Genomic DNA, 23807 nt, shown 5'->3' with positions numbered 1-23807 from the left:
AGTTTATAACATGCTGTGTGTTGCTCATAATCCTGTCTCTGCTGCATTGGGGATTAAAGACACATTGGACAACTGCTTCAGAGAATATCCTTGATAATTACAAGCCAGATCCAGTGCTGTCATTCAATTGTCACTTAATTGTCTGCCCCATTTCAACTTTGCCTTGTCAGCCTCCTGCACTCTTCCAATGAGTTCAAAGCAAACCAGAAGAGCAGCATCTTATCTTCCAAGGAAGCATATTATCATGCAACTTTCCAAACATAATACCAAGTTCAGTAACTTCATACAATATTCTAAGTTCAAAGTGCATACATCACCATATACTGAACTACCCTGAGTTTCATTTTCTTGCAGGCATTCACAGAACAAATTAATACAAAACAATCAAAGAAAAACTACACACAAAAGGCTGACAAGCAACCAAGCTGTGTAAATACAAAATAACTGATAAATAAAAACTTAGAACATGAGTTGTAAAGTCTTTGAAAATGAGTCCACAGGTTGTACTCAGTGATCAGTTCAGTGTTAAGGTGAGTGAAGTTATCCACAATGGTTCATAAGCCTGATGGTTGAAGGGTAATAACTGTTCCTGTACCTGGTGGTGTGGGACCCAAGGGTCTTGAATCTCCTTCCCAATGATAGCAACAAGAATGGTGGAGGTCTGTGATAATGGAAGTTACTTTCTTGTGGCAGTACTTCTTGTAGATATGTAGGGTTGTATACTGTATACATACTTCGATAATAAATGTACTTTGAACTTGAAATGGTAGAGAGGGCTTTTCCTATGATGGGCTGGGCTGCATTTCCAAAAAGTCCTGACTTTTTAGAGGCTTTTCCATTCTTGGGCTTTGGTGTTTCCATTCTAGTCCATGATGCAACCAGTCAGAAGACCCTCTACTGTGCATCTACATGGGTTTGTCAAAGTTTTAGACATCATGCAGAAACTGCTCAAACATCTAAGAAAGTTGAGGCACTGCAGTGCCATCCTTGTAATGGCACTTATGTGCTGATCCCAAGACAGATTTCCACATTTCCTCATGTTCATTCCTTTTTGCCTTGCAATCATCAGCATTTCTGTCATCTAAGTGGCGCTCCCTTACAATAAATTGCAGACTTTTCTTTTAGTTCCTCCTTGCCCTTGAAACTTGTTTTTCCTCTAACATTTCTCACTTAAGAACATCACTGAGCTGAAACATTGCTTCTCTCTTTACAGATACCTCATGACCTTAATCTTTCCATTGCCAATGAAAGATCTCGCCGCTATACAAAAAAGTAACAATTCTCTCTCTATACCCACAGCTTAAGATTTTAGCTTTAAATTCTGAACCACAAACCTCTGTTTCCTGAACTCAACAAAAGCCACTTAAATCACAAATAGAGAATTTAAACAAAAGGATTAAAAGCCAATCGTTTCCCAAGAATAAAGCATCCAAAACACAATATTAGATGGGCACAGAGAAATGAAAGGAGATAATGGGATTAATAGAATTACTCCACTGGGAACTGACAAGGACCTGATGGGCCAAATGTCCTCCTGTGTCCTTCAGTCTCAGATAGAAGATCACAAATACAATCCGGCTGATAAGTTTTTTAAAAATTTGTATAAAATCACCCTACTTATCATAATTCATACAATGACATCCATCTGAACCTTAGAAAATCCTTGAGTTCAATTTTAATCATTGAGAGTTGCTATCCACTGCTCGCAGTGTCCCTCTTTTTCAAACAAAAATTACAAAAGGGAAAATCAACTCTTACTGTATTTAAATATAATGTTATATTATAAAGCAGATCAATTAACAAACAGGTAACAGATCACCATTACTTAATAACCCATGAATGAAGTTATTTGCATTTCAATTTAAACTGTTATGCTGGAAATGACAGTGGTTTTACTCTCTTTATAACAAAAAGATAATGATGAAAAAAAACACTGCAAAACTGGCCCATTTGTCCAACTCAATATTTCAGATTGACAGCAATGTTATACAAAAGTTCAAAGGTACACTTATTATCAAAGTATACAACTCTAAAATTCTTCATTTCTCCGGGCTGCCACAAAACCAATGAAGAATGGTAGGATGATCATCAACCCCCAAATCCTTCAACCCTGCACAAAAGAACAAACACAAACAGGCATATTGACCCCCAAATCCCCCTCCCCCACACACAAAAAACAAGAAAGATTTATAGATTTTACATAAAAACAAAGACATTTTTAAATGTTTGCATTATTAAAAATGTATATTTTGACGCTATCTTGTGAAGACACTATCATAGAAAACAGGTGAAAGATTGTAACTAAATTTAAGATTTTGTATTTTAAACTGCATGGCAATAGTTTCAGTCACCTACTTCTCAGCACAGAGTGTTCAAGTTGGGAAACAAATTGGCTATTAACTGAATAATCCATCCTTTGAATGTATCTCATCCTATGAGCATCTCAAGTTCAACACAGAGGCAGCACATTCAGCACCATACCACGATCTCATCTACTGCCTATGGATAGCAAGAAGAAACTTTGGCTGAGTGGAGCCACAACAACAACCTCTCACTCCACATCAGCAAGATGGAGGAGCTGATTACTGACTTCATGAGGAGGAAACCCGTGGTCCTCAACTGGGGATCAGAATGGAAAGAATCAGTAACTTTAAATTCATCAGTATTATAACTTCAAACAGTCTGTCTTGGGTCCAGCAAGTAAATGCCATTATGACGAAAGCACAGCAGTGCCTCTACTTTCTTAGAAATTCATGAAGTCTCAGCATATCATCTAAAACTTTGACAAACTTCTATAGATGTATGGTGGAGAGTATATTGATTGGATACATCACAGCCTGGTATGGAAACACCAATGCTTTTGAATAGAAAATCCTGCAAGTAGAGGATACAGTCCAGTTCATCACAGGTAAAGCCCTCCACATCACTGAACACATCTACATGGAGTGCTGTCGCTGGAAAGTAGAATCCATCAGAGACCCCCCACAATCCAGGCCATGCTCTCTTCTCATTCCTGCCATCAGGAGGGTGGTACAGAAGCCTCGGGACTCACACCAGGTTCAGGACCAGTTACTAGCCCTCAAACAAATGGCTCTCAAACCACAGAGGATAACTTCACTCAAATTCACCCTCCCACAACCCAAGGACTCATTTTCAAGGACTTTTCATCTCACATTCTCAATATTTATTGCTTATTTTTTCTTGTTTTTGTAATCGCGGTTTGTTGTCTTTTACACATCGGTTGTTAGTCCATCCCGTCGGGTTTGGTCCTTCATTGACTCTATTGTGTTCCTTGTATTTACTGTGAATGCCCACAAAAATATTAATGTCAGGGTTGCATATGGTGACATATATGTACTTCAATCATAAATTTACTTTGACCTTTGAACAATACTCTCCTATAGCTACTGCGACTCATCAGAATGTAAATGTGCAGTTACGTACAGGCAGTTCCAGTATTTAAACAGATAACAGGCACAACAGGAAGAAATGCTTTGACACTCTTTAAGGCTTTCTCTATCTATCTATTTATTTATTTATTCATTCATTCATTCGCAGGATCTGCACATTGCTGGAAATGTCAGCATTGTTATCTATTCCAAATGGTCCCTGAACTGTCAAGCACACTGTTGTGTTTTGAGTTACAAACAGGCCAGGATAAATGAATGGCTGATTTCTTTTCCCAAAGGACATTAGGGATTCATGATTTTTTAATGAAAAATCTGGTATTTACACACCAATGCTGTGACTAGCTGTTTATGAAATTCCATGTTTATTAGATTATTTGAATTTAAATTTCCCAGCTGCTGCAATTGGATTAGAAATCCTAACTTTGGATTCATAAATCACAAACCCCTTAAATCAATGAAAATTCCATAGTTCTGAGTGTTTTGCCTTAGTCATCTACTGGAGCTTGAGTTGGCAGGTTAGCAATATGTAATCTCTTATTAATACTGATAGTGGTAGGCTTGTTTATCCGAAGATTACAGAGAAATGTCCTCACTCTGCAGGATCACTTTACTGCAATGCATCTACCTAACCAACAGTATCCTCGTGAACATCATTATACAATTGTGAGACTGCAGGCATAAAGGATAGACATCCAGAGAGACCAAAATCACAGAAGGCAGTCCAGTCAGTCTCTTCCTCAAAGCAATAACTGTCCTGCCCAGACAATCTCTTCTTACGTACCCTCTGCACCCTCCAAAATTTTCACATCATATCTATAACATAGTGAGCAGGCTCACACACAATCCTCTTGCTGTGGCCCAACTTCTGGTTTATACAGTTGAAGCACAGCCTCCCAGCTTGGTCAATAAAGGCAAGTATGTTGCAGCAAGATTTTAGGTCATCTTATCTACTTACTGTACTGCCTTCAGCAACCAGTCATCAGCCACTCCAAGTGGTGTCGCAACAACAACCTCGCACTTGACATCAGTAAGACCAAGGAATCAATTGTGGACTCCAGAAAGGGGTTAGTAGAGAGAGCGCATACCAGTTCTCATCGAGGAATCAGCAGGGAAAGGGTGAGCAGTTTCAAGATCCTGGGTGTCAACATTTCTGAATATTTATCCTGAGCCAAACATACTGATGCAGTTACATAAAAGGCACAACAGCAGCTATATTTAATTAGGGGTTGAGGAGACTTGGTATGTCACTCAAGACACTTGCAGATTTCCATGGAAAGCATTCTAACGGGCTGCATCCACCATCTGGTATGGAGGGCCAATGCACAGAATCAGAAAAACAAGCTGCAGAGAGCTGTAACCTCAGCCAGCAACATCATGGGCACCAGTCTCCTCAGCTTCAAGGACATCTTCAAAAACCGATGTCTCAAAATGATGGCATCCATCCTTACGGATCATCATCACCCAGGACATGCTCATTTCTCATTGCTATCATCAAGGGAGAAATACAAGAGCCTTAAGACACTCACTGAACATTTCAGCAACAACTTCTTCCCCTCTGCCATCAGATTTCTGAATGGACAATGAACTCATGTTCACTCTCTCATGTTTTTTTAAACTCTTTTTGCACAATTTATATTTTATATACATATTTATATTTCTTATTGCAATTTATGTTTTTTATAATTATATATTGCAGTGTATTGTTGCCACAGAACACAAGTTTCATGACATATGCTGGTAATATTAAGTCTAATTCTGATGTGGCAAAAGAGAAGGTGCAGGAGTGAGGGTCTCAGACATGTTGATCAAACAGGATCATTTTCATCTGGACTGGAGGGGATTCAATATCCTTCGTGGAAGGTTTGATAATGCTGCACCAGATGGCGGGGTTGTTAAATTAAAGCTGAAGGAGTTAGAAACCAGAGTGCCAGAACAGCAGTGGAGTCGGTCAGTCCCAAGCCCACAAGTATAGACAGAAATCAACAAGTTATGAACATGGTGGAACTAATGTTCTGAGTTGCCTATTTCAATAGGAGCATTGACAGTAAGGCAGATGAACTTACTTGGACCAGCGTGTGTTGTTATGATGTTGTAACCAGTAGTGAGACTTGGCTATCAGAGGGGCAGGATAAAAGTTCAACGTTCTGGGATTCAGTTGATTTAGACATGAGAGAAGGGGAGAGTTGGCATTATTCATCGTGGATAACCTTATGGCAATGCTCAGAGGATATACTGGAGGCCTCAAATACTGAGGCAAGATGACAAAAATAGGGATTTTTAAAATTGACCATATTAATGGGACTATGTTGCAGACCACCTAAAAATCAGAAGGATTTAAAGAAACAAATTTGTAGCGAAATGCCCTCCAGTGACATATTCTACTCTAAGTGGAAACAGGAGTTCCCACCCTGGTGATCCAATATGAATTAAACTACATATGAAAAGAGGGGTAAAGGTTCCCTCTCTCCTGGAAGGAGCTGTGAGGAGTTCCATGTGTGTATATAGACAATATTCATGGTCCTTGAGAGGAGGAACAACATGATTAGGAATAATGTTACAGAAGCAAGCTGAAAAGAATTAGATTCCTTTAAACAGAAGTAAAGATGAAAGACCTCTAGGAATGAATGCTGGAACTGATCCAAGATGATTGATGGATCATCGTTGCTAAGAAAATAACATAATCTTAACTTGCTTCCGAGTGTTGTCCACAAAAATATCACAGAACTTAAAACTGATAATGTAATTAAGCGCAATACTCGAAAAGCTTCAAAAACAAAAACAGCCATAAGGGGAAACAACAAAATCACTCCTACAGAACAGAAAGCAACCAAGGGATGGATTACTCTTCATTTGTCATTTCAAGTTTGTTTGTTTATTTATTTATTTGTTTGTTGAAACACGGCATAGAATGGGCTCTCACAAATGAGAAAATCTTCAGATTTTGGAAATCCAAGTAACACACACAAAACAAAGGCCAGGCAGCATCTATGGAAAAAGAGCAAACAGTCAACGTTTTGGGCCGAGACCCTTCATCAGGACTGGAAAAAAAAAGATGAGGTCAGAGTAAGGTGGGGAGAGGGGAGGAAGAAATTCAAGGTAGTAGGTGATAGGTAAAACCGGGAGTGTGGGGGGGGGGGGGGGGGTAAAGCAAAATGCAGGAAAGCCAATTGGTGAAAGAGATAGAGGACTGGAGAAGGGGGAATCTGATAGGAGAGGACAGAAGGCTATGGAAGAAAAGGAAGAGGTAGGGGCACTAGAAGGAGGTGATATGGTGAGAGGAGGAAAGGGGAATGAGGAATGGTGAAGGAGAGAGAAGTCTCTGGAAGTTGGAAAAATCGATGTTCGTGCCATCAGTTGGAGGCTATCCAGATGAAATACAAGGTGCTGCTCCTCCAACTTGAATGTGGCCTCATTGTAGCAGTAGAGGCGGCCATGGACTGACATGTTGAAATGGGAATGGAAAGTGGAATTAAAATAGTTGGCCCAAAAGGTTTCAGTCCTAAATATCAACTGTACTTTTTTCCCCACAGATGCTGCCTGACCTGCTGAGTTCCTCCAGCATTTTGTGTGTGTTGTACAATTTCCAGCATCTGCAAATTTTCTTGTTTGTGGTTAAAATGGATGACCACTGGGAGAACATCTCCTTAGTTCTGGAATGAAAAGCTTCATCCAGAGCTCGGATGTGGTGGAGGAGGGAGAATTGAGAAGGGGGGCGTCCCCCTCCTTCAAAGAAAGAGACTTTTCTTCCTCCACCATCAACTCAGCCCTCAACCGCATCTCTTCCATCTTGTGCATGCCTGTCCTCACCCCGTCCTCCTGCCACTGCACCAGGGATAGGGTTCCTCTTGTCCTCACCTACCACCCCATCAGCCTCTGCGTCCAGCATGTAATTCCCCATAACTTCTGCCACCTCCATTGGGATCCCACCAGCAGGCACATCTTTCCTTCCCCACCCCCACCCTCCCCTTTCTGCTTTACACAGGGATCACTCCCTAAGCAACTCCATTGTCCATTTGTTCCTCCCCACTGATCTCCCTCCTGGCACTTATCCTTGCAAGTGGAACAAGTGCTATACCTGCCCTACACCTCCTTCCTCTCTACCATTCTGGGCCCCAAACAGTGCTCCCAGGTGAGGTTAAACGTGAGCTCTGAGTCTACTGGGATCATATACTGTATCCGATGTTCCCAGTGCGGCCTTCTGTATATCGATGAGACCCAATATAGATTGGGAGTCCGTTTTGCTAAGCCCGGCAGAAAAAGCAGGAACTCCCAGTGGCCACTCATTTTAATTCTACTTCCTATTCCAACAGGTCAGTCCATGGCCTCCTCTACTGCTGTGATGAGGTCACGCTCAGGTTGGAGGAGCAACACCTTATATTCTATCTGGGTAGCCCCCAACCTGATGGCATGAACATTGATTTCTCCAACTTCTGGTAATGCTCCCCCCCCCCCCAGGCTTCACCATACCCTGTTCCCATTTCTCTCTCTCATCTTATCTCCTTACCAGTCCATCACCTCCCTCTGGTGCTCCTTCCTCTTTCCCCTTCTTCCATGGCCTTCTGTCCTATCAGATTCCCCCTTCTCCAGCCCTGTATGTCTTATATCAATTGACTTCCCAGCTTTTTACTCCCCCCCCCCACCAGTTTCACCAATCATCCTCTACCTTGCAATTCTTCCTCCCCCTCCCCCACCTTCTTACTTTGTCTTCCCTTTTTTTCTCCAGTCCTGACAAAGGGTCTCGGCCTGAAGCGTCAACTCTTTACTCTTTTGCTTAGACGCTGCCCGGCCTGCTGAGTTCCTCCAGCACTTTGTGGAATATGCTCTTCAAGCTGTGCCGCCCAGCAATCCCCCAATTTAATTCTTGCCTAATTACAGGACAATTTGCAATGACCAAAATTAACCTAGTTCTCATCATTAATCCCGCCATTTGTACACGAAAACGCATAGATCTTTCAAGTGTTACATTTTTGTATTACCTTCTGCCAGATATAGAGAAACTGTCAACTCCAACCATATTGTTGGCTTTTCCTCCTGAGTCTCCCTCCTCACTTTGTGATTATGGACACCACCAGCTGGAGATGTAGTACTTTGCTCCATCCAACTGTTGCAGCTTAGTAGGCACAGAGCCTCACTCAACTTCAACATCTTTGCCTGGTGTGGCTCCCAGCATACTATTTTGTATTCCTCACAGACCTCCAGTTTGACATCTTGGTTTGATTTAGATCCCAGATTGAAAGTCAGTGGCACAGACTTGCAGCTCCAGGATCCTAAGTACAACCCTGACCTCCAAACGTGATGTCTGAAATTTGGACATTTGTTTCCTCTGTGTGCTCCAGCTTCCTCTTGCACCTCAAAGACATGCTGGCTGGCAGATTAACTGGATGTTATAAATTACCTATATCTCAGGTGGGTGGTAGGACATTCAGGGTCAATTGGTGGATGTGTGAGAAAATAAGTTGCACAGAATTAAGAGAAGGAATGTTCTGGAAACCAGCACAGACTCAATGAGTCAAAATGCCTATTTCACAAGGGAATATAATATATAGAAGACTATGGCATGACAGATTTCTACTGTTGGTCAACTACATCGCATGGGTAACCAATTCTGAGTTGGTGCATCGGTTCTGACTCTGTGCTATTTGCCATGATGGTAGGAAGTAACATGGAGACCACTGTGTGAAGTAGGACTTTGTATTCATAAGGATTGCAGTGTGGTCACTCATATTACTGCTACCTTTGATAGATGCACATGCTACAGATAAATTGGTGAGGAGGAGACAGTGGATTTGGTTAGTGGATCAATTTCTTGTGATTCTTTAGTCTCTAACTGCCACAGAACAAGTTTCATAAATTTCATCTCAGATCGCAAGACCCTGCAGCGGATAGTGAGGTCAGCTGAGAAGATCATCGGGTCTCTCTTCCCGCCATTACGGACATTTACACTACATGCTGCATCTGCAAAGCAAACAGCGTTATGAAGGACCCCAAGCACCCTTCATACAAACGCTTCTCCCTCTTGCCATCTGAGAAAAGGCATCGGAGCAGTCGGGCTCTCAGGACCAGACTATGTAACAGTTTCTTCCCCCAAGCTATCAGACTCCTCCATACCCAGAGCCTGGACTGACACCTTGTTGCCCTATTGTCTTGTTTATTATTTATTGTAATGCTTGCACTGTTTTGTGCACTTTATGCTGTCCTGGGTAGGTCTGTAGTCTAGTGTAGTTTTTTTTACGTAGTTCAGTTTAGTTTTTGTACTGTGTCATGTAACACTATGGTCCTGAAAAAACATTGTCTCATTTTTACTGTGTAGTTTACCAGCAGTTATGGTCAAAATGACAATAAAAGTGACTTTACTTGATAACTTTACACACATCTTTCAAGTAAAATCTCAGCCACCTCCACTTTAGGGAGGACAAACCCAGCCTATCCATTCTCTGAAGAACAGAGGACTGATTCGTCAACCGAGGGCAGGTGACAGTCGGTAATCGGGGATTTACTTGACAAGTTTGCCCTGATGCTGTAATCCTTTACAAGGCTTGGAGTCCAAGGGCTGACAAGACTATTTCACTCCCACCTGCACATACTGTAACTGTACCACCACCTCAGACAGGATCGGACATACCCAGGAATTGAGATGGAGGAGTCTGACACACTTCCTTAAGCAAGGATTCTATGCATATGATTATGTCCAGCTGCTAGTTTGGCTAAGCTACAGAGGCACACTCTCCATTTAGGCATTAATCCCCCGATGCTCTCAAAGTTTGCAAAGTTGATCAAATTAAAAGTGGCTTTACCTTCTCCAAATTCTGTGCCTAGGTTGAAACCAGTACTTGAACTTATTATCCTCAATGTGTTATAACTATTGAATTATATATATTAGCTTGCTAGATCATTACAGAGTGCAGGAAAACACCATGTTATCACAGCTAATCACAATCCACCATAGCAAATGTTATTTTACACCAAAGTCAGAGACTACAAAACAGAAACAGACTCTCTGCTCCAGCTACTTCATGCCAACATGCCTAGTAACATCTACCTGCACCTGGACCATATCCATTCCAACCCCTTACATCCATCTACCTATCCAAACTTCCCTTAAATGATACAATTCAACCCACATCTACCACCTCGGTTGGCAGCTCATTCCACACTCGCATCACGCTCTGAGTGAATAAGTTTCCCCTCAGACTCCCTGTAAATTTCACCGTTCACCCTTAACCTATGACCTCTAGTTCTAGTTTCATCCAACCTAAGGGGAAAAAACTATGAGGGGGTGGAGTAGAGATATACATAAGATACATTTAAATTTTTTTGTCAAATGGCAAAATCTTGCTCACTCTCATACACACTAGTAATGAGTTACCCGGACGGTGGTCTGGTATAGATTAAATACCCACTGCTTCTGAGCCAGGGTCATGTGCAAAAGTTCAAACTTAACGGCTCCTGCAAGGGCATGCTAAACACACAAGTATTGTGTACACACAAAGGTGGGCTTGTTTGTGTCCTTGATATGTTTAAGTCAGCCATGAACTCTAGACCCCTCCCTAACGACTGGCTCAGAATTAGTATCATCTTTATTATGGGGTGGAATCCTGCAGGGTCCTTTACACGTTCCTGTTCGCAATTTTTCACTTCTGATATTAACCATTTTCGTCCATAAACATATATTAACTTAATACTGGGTGGAATATTTCAAAAGTTCAAAGGTCCTTTAGTATCAAAGCAGGTATCCCTGTACAACTCTGAAATTTGTCTTCTCCAGATTGCCATGAAACAAAGAACATGACAGTTGCTCAAAAAGAAACATTAAACTCACCCCTCCCTGTATAAGAAAGAACAGCATCCTGTTCATCAACCCTACCCCCTCACACACAACAGAAAAATGGAATAGGAACATCAACCCCCCAAAAAAAACAAACCCCTCCCTGCACAAAAAACTAACAGAACATCAACCCCCAAACACTCTCCTTCCACAACAAAATGGAAGAGCAACGGGCAATTAAAAAAAAACAGAATATAAAAACCAAGTCTGGAAAGAAGTCCATAATCCATAAATGCAATAGGCCAGCCCATAAATGCACAACCTATGATATCACTGACATCCATCGAAAGAGATTTCATCAAAATTCTGATTATCTCAAGTATTGCACAACAATAAGAGAAGTAAAGTCAGATGTCAGTGGGGAGCTGCAAGCTTTCTCCAGGCATAGCATCAATATAAAGAGTATTTTTAAGAGGTTTTATTCTTGCCTATTGATATAGATTTATATCTTTTAAGCTTTCCAAGTAAACAAACACATCTGACAAAACAATGGAATTGATGAAGCACAGCACAGCAACAAAAGGAAAGAAGGTGGATGGGTCAGTGAGCAGCAGGGATGCCTGGAAAGGTAGATACAATGCTGCATTCCACAGATAGTTCCCTGATAGAGGAAGGGCTGACTAGCCAACAATAATTAAAACTTCCTCTCTTGCCAATGACAAAGAGAAAAATACACAGTATGTCAAAACTGTGTTTTAAAGGTACACGTTGGAAATAAAATACTGAACTGAAACAAAACATACATCTACTCTTTAAGTAACTATCTGGCTACACTGGTAGTTCTGTTTTCCATTTTGAGCTACAAAATAAAAATCAATAATGTGCAATCAAATTCCTCAGATTCAGTACATCTGAAATACTGACTTAATAACATTGACTGAATTTTATGTGGAGTATTCAATCCTGTGTGACAAAGATAAGGTTCCACATATTGAAATATTTCTTTCCTTCCTTAATTTAAACAGCTTATGGTTAGTAGAATTCAATGTGAAGAGTGCTGTTGAAATTTAAATTAGCGAGCCCCACACTAATGAGGGAAAGAGGGTATCAGTCTGAAGAACAGTTAAATAACTGCAAAGATCCCAATATATTCAATGAATTCAACTGTGCATAAATGTTCCTTAAAGAAAAAGCTTAACCATTTAAAAGTTAATAAAGCACATGGATTAGGTACAGTGGCTGTATATATATATATATGTATGTTTATACGGAACATAAATAGCGTAAAAATGTGTATTTTGCAAGTACGTCTTTTTAAGCAAATATATGTTACAAAAATAATGCAACTCAATAAAATAACCAGAATGGAGAGTTTGCTAAGAGCACTGAAGTAATCAACACATTCCTCACTCAGAACCACTTCTACAATCAGCCAGAATGTTTAACAATGTAAAATTATTGGCTAAGCAAGATAAATATTCCAATCTAATATTAAACTCTATCAATAAACATAAGAAAATTTTTACAGTTCAAGGCACTGGCTTATAGTCGTGAACTGCTATGTTGTTGCAAATTTGGTAATCTAGTCAAGAAATCTACAAATTTGGTCTAAAGCAACATTTGCATTAGGAAGATGTAAATATACTATGCTGTTTAGTCATCTGGTTTCTTCATTACAATGGTAATCTCCTGTCATTTGCAATGATAAAGTGGAAAGCAGGTTTCAGTGCTGAGTTGGTGATAGATCTGAGGCCAAATAAAAACAGAAAAACAATCCTGTAAATTCTGGTTTAACTTGGTTTCTGGAGTAGATGAGTGAGATGTTGAGCTGATAAGGGAGCAATAGGGCAGAAGTCGCCAGGTGGCAAAGTATCCATTTATACCAGCAGGGGGAAGTTGGGTGGAGGACTGTTTCTCTCTGGGCTGAAGGGGTAAGAAAAAATTGAGCCATTTTGTGAAATAAAGGGGTTGGAATGCAGGAGTGATGATTATGAAGTTTTGGGGACAAGTTATAACCTGGATTAAAAATTAAATGTTGCATTGACTTTCCAATTCTTTGAATAAAATTAGAAACCCTCAAGTTCTTCAATTAGTACATTATTTCTAACATTCATTATTTTGCAGTGCAGCATGTTACTATATGCATAATACTACAGCTTCATTAGACAATACTTAATGTAAATTTAAATCACATTTGTATTTAGATAATCCAGAGGTTAAATTTCCAGCTATGTTTCCATGTAAATATTATCTTATTCTGATAACAATATTTGCAATCCAAACGCAACGTGACCGCTTATTTTTGGAACCGTACGTAACCTTAAAAGCAGCTATCATGTTTTGGATCACGCAACATCTGTAGAGGGAAATGCGACAGTCAAAATATCAGGTATGGACTGCTGAAGGGTCTCAACCCAAAACAGTCAACTATCCCATTCCCTCCACAGATGCTTTATAAAGCTCTAGTTAGGCTGAACCTGAAGTACTGTATTCCATTCTGGTTGCCCCATTATAAGAAAGGTGTTAGCTTTGGAGAGGTGCAGAAGAGGTTTACCAGGATGCTACTTAGTTTCAAGGGTATGTACTATAAGGAGAGATTGGATAAACTTGGGTTGTTTTTCCTGGAACAGAAAACACTGATAAGATTAAGAGAGGCATAGATGGAGTAGAGAGCCCATATTGATTTTCCCCACAGATTAAATGTCTAATACCAGAGGGAATGCAAGTCAAGTGAGAGAGCGTATATCCTTTGCAGAGAATGACAGGTGCCTGAAATGCACCACTTGGAGTGCTGGTGGAGGCAAATACAATCCAGGCATTCAAACAGCACGTAAATGGAAGAAAATGGAAGGATGTGGAGATTCTGTGGGCAGAAGGGATTAGTTTAGCTGGCCATTTGATTAACTCAGCACAACGTTAAGGACCAAAGGACCTGTTCTATGTTGTCACTATGTCTGATGGCTCTGGGTCTGTGTTCACTGCAATTCAGAAGAATGAGGGATGACGTCACTGAAACCTATCAAATGGTGAAAGGCCTTGATAGAGTGGACACCGAGAGGGTGTTTCCTATGGTGGGACAGTCTAAGACTAGAGGACACAGCCTCAGAATAGAGGGGCTTCCTTTTAGAACACAGATGAAGAGGAATTTATTTCGCCAGAGAGTAATGAACCTGTGGAATTGGTTGCCACAGGTAGCTGTGCAGGCCAAGTCTGTAGGTATATTTAAGGCAGAGGTTTATAGTTCCTTGAACAGTCAGGGCATGAGGGGATACAGGGAGAAGGCAGGAGATTGGGGCTAAGAGGAAAATGGGATCAGCCATGATGAAATGATGGAGAAGATTCGATGGGCTAGATGGCCTAATTCTACTCCTGTACCTTATGGTCTTAACTCTAAACAGCCCCTCAAGATGCTTTCAAAAAGTTGCTATATGGTAAAAACACCAAACTTTCTTGCTAAAATATCTGAGAAAGCATCCACATGCAGATTGTACTTGTCCTCCTATCTTCTGAAACCCCTGTATCAGCCACTCCTCATATTCTGCTCTCTGGATTCTTGACATCAACGATGGGAATTCATCACACTTGAATTCCATCCGATCCTTATCCACTGTGCGCACACCAGTAGTTTCCACAACCTGGATCACTTTTACTGTTTTCCTCAGGAACAAAACATCTCTAAACACAGCAGAAACTGACCACACCAGTCATTAACCGGACTGTAGGGTTCAGTCCCACAAAGGATTGTGCTGTGAATGGCATAATTAAGCATTTTAATATTAATAGATGTTACACACAGCTTTTGTTTTTAATTAAGAAAAAAGAAAATTTATATCCTGATAAACTTAAGCATTTATTCCAATGATCAATTTACAAGCCCTCCCTACTTTAGAAATGTCTGAGTTCAGGACATCTCATACATATGTACTGGTAGGATGGATGGAAATGGCTGTGGGTATCATTGGCTAGGGGGACATAGGGTATTTCTGCATGCCCCTCCTTCCCCTTGTCACTATCCAATCACTGAGCTGCAAGGGTTGGGTTGAGCAGAACTCGAGTGCAAAGTAGACTTGCTCAGTCTTGACTGGTAGCCGTTCATCACACACCCCATCACAGCTCTTTTTGCAGTCCCTCCCATGTACTGTTCTTGTTCACTTCCGACTTACAAACAATTCTCAGAATGGAGCCCTGCAGTAACAGGGGGAACATCTGTAGCTGTAATACCATCAAATGTTCTGCAAATTCTAGGTGTTATTGCGTTCACAGAACACAAATATTGTGTGTGTGAGTACACGCGCGCATATAGAAGAGGGAGGACACAAGTGCAGGCACCTTAGGCCAATGCCTTGCACCTATTTCAGAATTATTACTTGTTTAATTAATCTTATCCACCACATTCACTTCAAATTCCCACAGGCTGATTAGAGTTCTTTCCATTCTTTGGTAAAAGTCTATCAGATTACTCATTATTTTCAACAAGATATCTGAAATTTCAGCACTTGAAGCTTAAATATATGTTTGCTCTTTCAAAATAAATTTGAACTGTAAAATCAAAGTTGTTTTTTTTCAAATATTAACTCCTACTGAGGTAATAAAAGAGCACTGATGAGTTATTTACCTCCCACATTGATGATATTCATAAAAAATTGTACAATTCTGAAACTTAGTTTCTACGCTCTTTTTGTTTGCATCAAGGGAGGAAAGAAATGCAAAAGCACTTTGCATTTCAGAGCACAATTAAGTGCAAAAGGGAATTACCCTCTAATCACTGCCAGCAAAAGGTATTTATTTGATAGCTCTTGTGAGCCTTAATCAGACTGTCATTCAGGATACATTATCTGACTTCAATACATAGGTGATTCCACAACCTATGCACACACTTTCAAGGATATCATTACTCATATTCTCAGTATGTTTTGTATTTGCACAGTTTGTCTTATTTTACACATTGGTTATTGGTTGCTCTTCAGGGGTAGTTTTTCTTTGATCCTATTCTATTTCTACTGTGAATGTCTGCAAGAAAATGAATCTCAGGGTAGTATATGGTGACATATACCTACTTTGATAATAAATTGACTTTGAGTACATATTCAAGTCTGAGACTACAATACAATGTTGAAATTTCAGCTTAATGCATTTCAGATGAGCTATTAAACTAAAAAACATCTGCCTGATCCCAATTTTTCAGGTGGATGCAAAAGATCCCAAGACAGTTTGAAAGATCACAGAGCGTTCTTCAATCCCTGACAGATATTACTTTCTTAACCAGATCTACCTAAACCAAATCAAAAATGGGGACCCATCTCATTCTCACAGAAAACAATGCAGACCAAGTTACTCAATGTGGAGGAGGCAAATGGATTTCCAAACAGACAGACAGACAGGCATACTTTATTGATCCCGAGGGAAATTGTTTTTTGTTACCGTTGCACCAACCAAGAATAGTGTAGAAATATAGCAATATAAAACCATAAATAATTAAATAATAATGGGTAAATTATGCCAAGTGGAAATAAGTCCAGGACCAGCATGTTGCCTCAGGGTGTCTGACACTCTGAGGGAGGAGTTGTAAAGTTTGATGGCCACAGGCAGGAATGACTTCCTATGACGCTCCGTGTTGCATCTCGGTGGAATGAGTCACTGGCTGAACGTACTCCTGTGCCTAACCAGTACATTATGGAGTGCATGGGAGACATTGTCCAAGATGGCATGCAATTTGGACAGCATCCTCTTTTCAGACACCACTATCAGAGGGTCCAGTTCCACCCCCACATCATCATTGGCCTTACAAATGAGCTTGTTGATTTGTTGGTGTCTGCTGCCCCAGTACACGACAGCAAACATGATAGCACTGGCCACCACAGACTCATAGAACATCCTCAGCATCGTCCGGCAGATGTTAAAGGACCTCAGTTTCCTCAGGAAATAGAGACAGCTCTGACCCTTCTTGTAGACAGCCTCGGTGTTCTTTGACGAGTCCAGTTTATTGTCAATTCGTATCCCCGGGTATTTGTAATCCTTCACTATGTCCACACTGACCCCTTGGATGGAAACAGGGGTCACCGGTGCCTTAGTCCTCCTCAGGTCCACCACCAGCTCCGTAGTCTTTTTCACATGAAGCTGCAGATGATTCTGCTCACACCATGTGACAAATGTTCCCACTGTAGCCCTGTACTCAGCTTCATCGCCCTTGTCGATGCACCCAACTATGGCAGAGTCATCAGAAAACTTCTGAAGATGGCAAGACTCTGTGCAGTAGTTGAAGTCTGTCCTAGGTGTAGATGGTGAAGAGAAAGGGAGACAGGACAGTCTCCTGTGGAGCCCCAGTGCTGCTGACCACTCTGTCTGACACACAGTGTTGCAAGCGCACATACTGTGGTGCTTGTAGGCATCAAGAATTACATGGCGAAAGCAGGGTATAGTATTGAGACAGAACAGCCATGATCAACAGAGCAGCCTTGAAGGGCCGAAAGAACTAATCCTGCTCCTATTTTCCTCTGTCTCTATGTTTCAATTTAATAATGTTGTTATAATGTTGTACATATATAACAGTGAGGCAACATAGTAGTGCCCTGAGCATTTTAAGCAACTCTATTAATTTGAGTTCATTCCCACCCACCTCCAATCTCAGAAAAACCCAGGAGGACAGATTACTACTTCCCATGAGGTACGCTTTGACTTCACTGAGATGCTGATTTGATGCTGAATAGAGCACAGGCCTGTGACATTGTCCAAGTTCACCAGGACCTTGGGTAAAATGCTAAAGTAGACCTGTTTTCTGAGTCCTGATGAAGGGTCTTGGCCTAAACATCAACTGCTTATTCCTCTCCATATTTGCTGCCTGACCTGCTGAGTTCCTCCAGCATTTCTGTGCGTGTTACTCTCCATTTCACACATCTGCAGGATCTAATGCATAAAAGCAAACCTCATCAGGTCTTACTTCTTGGGCAGAGCGGAGACTAAGACTTGGACAGTTTGAGACCTTTGAGCCCAGCCAGATCTGAGCAATTAAAGGAAAGATCATGGCTCACATCGTGTATCCAACATCCAAAGGCTTAGCTGGCTCTACATATCAGAATGCTTTTGCATTAACAAAATCAAACAAACATAACAGGAAATTTAGAGACTTAATAAAACAACTTCACACTGGGTATCCAACACTTCATGTATTTAAACTTGGAAAGTGGCAAAGGCTAATTCTGGGCTTGTCAAGGGAATTGAATTATTAATTCAAGAAAAAAAGTTACATATGTCAAAATACAGCATCAATACATATTGTGCATATTAAATGAAATTCTCAATCTTCCCCCATGCTGTTTTCTTCATGTGAGGAGTGAATAGCAAGAAGGGGCAATGCAATGGAAACTGGCAACAGTTGAGAGCCAGCTTTAAACCATTTCTTTTTGTTTTTTCATCTAATAACTTGTTGAAATCAGTGCCATCCTTCAAGGAAACTTGTGTAATAAATGTGTGTTAATGCTTGAGTTCACATTCAAAATTCGCAGGGACAGAACTGAAATCAAACTACATTTACAATTTTTGCCACTTTTTGCTAATTTCCTGTACAAAACAAACCACCATTTTCTTCTTTTTGTTCTCAGATTTTCATTTCAATCCAAGTCACTAAGAGTCCACTACCTTTTATCTCTGCAGACCAATATCAGAAAAACATTAGATTTCTTACCAGAGCTCTTCATTTGTCTGCCAAAGTAGTAACACTACTAGGATTTAAAATTAAGGATTGTTAACTACATGTCAACAATGATTTTTGTTGCCATGAATTAGTTAATGGAATCTGGATATCACTAGCAAAGATGACATTTGTCATTTATCCTTGTACTGAATAGGCAGTTCGTCATTCACAGTCACGCTGAGTCTCAAGTCACATATTACCCAAGCTGAATAAGGATAACTGATTTTTTTCCTTATAAGACATTAGTGAAATGGGTGGAATTTTTGTAAGAATCCAGTACTTTCAATGTTACTGCTATTGAGGGTAGTCTCTTCTTCCTAAATTCCAGGTGATTTTAAATTTGAACTACCCGGTAGTGTCTTTGGATCAAAGGCCCAGAAAAAGATTTGCTTGTCCAATAAGTATGATGCTGCATACTATTAATTAAGTGCATGCTTTAACTATTGAAAGATGGGACTTTATGTTTTCTTATTTGAATAGTTTAATGTACATTTCCAACAATCTTGGGTTTCAGATATCACAAAATGACATTTCCCACTTTTTATAACAAGGGATCTGCCTTTGCTACTGCTGATGAAAAAGTGATAGCAGTCTGGGATTTGATTTTTTGCCAAGCCAGTATCCTATGCAGAGTTCTGGTCACTCAGCTACTGCAAGGGCATATTTGCAGAAGAGGGAGTGCAACAAACGTTTGCTAAAGAGAATGAGCAGGTTGAGTGGTTGTTTTCCTGAATATTTCAGTGATTGATAGTTTAGATGCAAGGATGATAGCTTTCTGGCTGGAATATTTAAAGCCTGGTACAATCTCACATTAAACTTTCAAAATTCACTCTGCTTGGAAACTGAACCCTCCAAGAGGATAACAACATTGTCGTAGGATCTGGAGGACTGCTTGCCTCAATGATCCAGAGAACTATGTTGGCTAGAGTCAGGGCCTTGTGCTTTGGCTCTTGGTGGGGTCACCCATGCCAAATGATAGAAGCCAGTGGTCCTACAGTCCTCCAGGTACAGGGGTTCTGCTCAGGGCTAACAACCCTGACTGGTCAATAAAAACGGTTAAAGAAACTGCAATGAAGAATCCTTCTATATCTGTGTGCATTGTTATGGGCAGAGATGGAGGACCTCCATTGCTGCCCTAAACAGGCAGTAAAACAAAATGGAAAGTAAACAGACCCTGACCCAATTCCATTTTAGCTTAATCTTATGTGATCAAGATCTCAAAGTAGCAGAAAAAGCAATACCATTCCCTACCTGATTTCAAGTCTAGCTGCAAATCAAATCCCATTTCTGACAGAAGTCTTGGAAAAGTCTCTACCTAATTCTTAATGGAACTCTATGATAATTACTCATTGGAAGAATCAGTAATTGTCTAGAATGATGTTCACCAACCATCAATGTCACACAACCAATGCTTTCCTTAAAATGCACATCTAATATCTTGCTATCAAAACTCCTTCACATTTGGCAAAGTCACTTATAAACATGCCCCAAATTAAAACACTGCAGAGAACAGTGTACAGAATTGCCAAGTGAGGTGGAGAGAATACTAAAAAAAACTTCAGGTAAGAAAATGTTTTTTAGTTTTCAAAAGCCTGATACCTTTGGAACAACATCAAACAATGATATTTAGTAAATGCATTAAAATATTTTTGTTTCTACTACAGAACAGAACTTAAGCTAAATGTTATTTGGTAACGAAATGGATGAGAAATATATGGAATTTTCATTATTCAATTTTGCTCAAATGAATAAAAACTGAGCTGTAATATACCAAATTATCAGTCATGGTGCAGAACGCCAGACTACTATTCTTCAAAAATTAACCACGAAATAATTTTCTTCTACCAGTCACAAATGCTGTATTTTATAATTCTTTACGTTCTGTAATTACAAGCTTTCAGGCTACCGAATGCACAGAAAGTACCAGCCATCTTAATGCTAAATTGTTCTTGCCTTTCCTAAAAAGAAATTGAACGAAATCCATTAGAGACTCAAATGGTCAGAATTAATAACCATCATATTTTTGTAGAAACACTTCTGCATCATTTTAACAACAATTATTGATAAACTCGCTCGTAGAGCAGCTCCCATTTCCCGCATCGCTTAAATTACTGCTCACCTACACCTCCCCCCACCCCCACCTCCCAGCAAATGTATGCTAACCTTCTGGTGCTCCTATCAATTTTTAAAGAGATAAAACCACGCAAGTATCCGAACAAATTAACAGAAGATCGCGCCAAAGAGCAAAGCACAATCAATTCCATACCGTTTTGAGAAGTATTTTCATCAATGCTCTCGCTGCTGGACTGCTCAAGAGTTGAGCCGCTTTTCTTGTGGCTACTGGGATACCCCCTGGATTTGGAAACAAAATCTCTGTGTGATTTTCCATATGGACTTGTAACAGGTGTTGAAGTGCCGTCGCGCTTTGAGAAAATGCCGCTGAAAAACCTGAAGAGTTTGTGTTCTTGGGAACTGGATCTCACGCCACCTGTTATAAAACCGTCCTTTCCCATTTCCCGGTTTTCAGAGAGCTTATGAATATCACTATTATCTAAAGTCCTGTTCTTCCTTTTACCCCTCTCCCACCGCTCTTGTTCAGAGAGTGGGTCCGTTTTATTGAGAACTTCTCCGACGTCCAAGGTGTTCCGTTTCTCATTCGTAGAAGTCTCGCCACAATACGGCTTTTGGATTTTGAATTCACCCGCAGCTTCCGCGCCAGAGAGGCAGCTGGAGCTGCCATGATGTTTCTCTTTTGATAACGCTTTAAATCTCACCAACTCTCCATTCCAATGCCTGAAACTGAAGCTGAAGCTTCTTCTGAGTAGACTTGGGTGTCGTTTGTCCGTTGCTAACGATAACGGCGGGGTTTGCTTAATAGCTTCGACACGAGAAGATTCAGAAGCCAAGGATGAATCTCCTGCAGGGGCCACTGATAATAAACCAGGCTCTCCTCGTGAAATGGGTTGCTTGGAAAAATCAGGCTCTGAAGATACTGCCACTAACTCCTTATCCTTCAAAATGCTTTTCAATGAATCATTTAAATTTCTTTTCGTGGTTACTTCGCTTTTCCTCAAAGCAGATCTACCACCTGATTTCCTAGGGAAAGGCTCCTCTGCATCGGGGGGCTCCGAAGATGGCGAGAACTCCTTCGCACGAATTGTTTTGGTCGGATCTCCTTGTTCACTTGCTTCGGGGCAAGTTCCACCATCCTGAACGTCCTTTGCCTGGTTAGGGCTCTTTCGCCCAGGAACCTGATCTCTGGATTCAGTCCCTGTTCCCAATCGCTCGGTCCAATTTTTTTTGTTCTTCAACTCAACATCCACGGCAGCCAGCATGCTGCTGGGTCTGACTGAAGCTCCATCTCTACGCCTCAAGGTGACCAGGTCTTTGCTCGGCGTGCCCTTGAGTTTGCACGCCTGATCGCGGGACCTCCTGGCCACCTTCAGTCTGCCCAGTTCCAGGTGTCCGGTGCTGAAGGTCCGAAAGCTCCGGAGGCTTCCCTGCGCCTCAAATTCATCCTCTGCTTCGCTGCCCTCGGCCGGGCACAGGCTCCCGGGCCTCTGAGTCCCACCGGCTTCCGAAGCCCCCTGGTGTCGGGGGGAAGGAGGAGCTCTACTCCCGCTCTCGGCCGGGGTGGCCTCCCGCTTGACGAGAGTAAGTGAGATGCGATAGACCGTCTTCCTCTGAGGAGTGCCCCTCTTCATCATCTCGGGGTACGGCTCGCTATCCAGAAGGTACATGGCTCCTCTCCAGCTCCTGCCTATTAGAGCAGAGGACCGGGCAAGCAGCCGGAGCGGATGCAGACCCACCTCACACAGGGAGCAGCGTGCACACGGGCTCAGGTGTGCGGAGAACCCGTGCGGCCGAACTGATTGCCATTAATTCCCCTCCTCCTCCGGCATGTAAGCGTGCAGTGGGTTCAATGGTAGATCGCTCGCCTGCGACCTGCAGCGCTGGACAATCAAAGAATATTTCCGGGCTCCCACCGAGCCAAGCATCTTCCCAAATGAGCCGAGCAGCGACTTGCAATCCGCCAGCCGGCGTGTACAAGCACCGACTCACGGGGGCGGGGGAAGAGGCAGACAGAAAGAGAAAGAGAGAGAGAGAGAGAGAGAGAGAGATCCAAACACCGGTCTGGATCTCCGCCGAACCGCGGGAATGGATTTAGACAAAACGCGAGCTTTTCAAACAACAGGACACCTTAAATCACGTCAACAGCGTACAGTTCTGCGGTTAACGCATTTTTCGAAAACGTAAAGTGAAATTTAGGAAACCATGAAAATTTGCTGAAACATTTCTAAATTTCACTGTTTTTTTAGGGTTTATCTGGAGCAGTGTACTGCAAACTAGTGCAAAAAGAACATCACAAACTCAAATCCTATTATTTGCAATAATGTTGAAAGTGTCAATAAACATCCACTATTTGCACGATTCTAACAAAAATAAAAGTTATGGAAAACAATGCTAGAGAAAGGACCCTGACTCAAAATAATAACATAATAACTGGTTTCCCCACATTGACAGAAACGGAAATGCTCAGTCAAGCAAAGTATCAATTAAGCGCTCTAATCAAGTACGATACATCATGAAAATAATTCCAAAAGCCTTACCAAACTGGCAAATTACTTCTCATTTCAGTAGCTCCAAAGAAATTCTAAATAAAACCCTAGCCCTGTAAGGTTTGTGGTATAACACAAGCTGAAATCAATCACAGTGGCCTTGGTTTCCATCCCTGTTATTTGTCAAGGCAGCCGATTTCAGACAGAATCGTGGAAGCACTACAATTAACAACAATCTATATTTACATGGTAGTTTAAAGCAGTATAATAACTCAACTGGCTCTGTGGGAGCTTTAGCAAACAGAATTTGATCCTTGAAATAAGGAGGCATAAGAAGAGATGCTCAAAAATAGAGCAAGGGAATTCTCAGGGTTGAAAGCAGA

At 41.2% G+C, this 23807-nt stretch overlaps 1 protein-coding gene across 6 annotated transcripts in view; it reads right to left on the bottom strand.

Moving 5' to 3' along the window:
* Nucleotides 1-23807, bottom strand: part of agap1 (ArfGAP with GTPase domain, ankyrin repeat and PH domain 1) — a 649558-nt gene that overhangs the window by 428216 nt on the left and 197535 nt on the right. For 3 of the 6 annotated variants that reach the window (XR_009511654.1, XR_009511655.1, XR_009511656.1), the window contains exon 1: nt 21132-22912. The exons of 1 other annotated variant lie outside the window; for it this stretch is intronic. Coding sequence is in view for 2 of the 5 variants with exons in the window: in XM_059967177.1 (XP_059823160.1) it covers nt 21132-22605 (1474 nt within the window). In the remaining 3 variants the exon portion in view is untranslated. Of the gene's footprint in view, nt 1-21131; nt 22913-23807 lie in introns of those variants that run through there. 2 more of the 6 variants (XM_059967177.1, XM_059967176.1) reach the window with 2 other exon arrangements.

This window comes from Hypanus sabinus, chromosome 4 (assembly GCF_030144855.1).
Source record: "Hypanus sabinus isolate sHypSab1 chromosome 4, sHypSab1.hap1, whole genome shotgun sequence".
Lineage (NCBI taxonomy): Eukaryota > Metazoa > Chordata > Chondrichthyes > Myliobatiformes > Dasyatidae > Hypanus > Hypanus sabinus.
The sequence above is the reverse complement of the archived record's forward strand: the minus strand, read 5'-3'. Positions and strand labels throughout refer to the sequence as shown.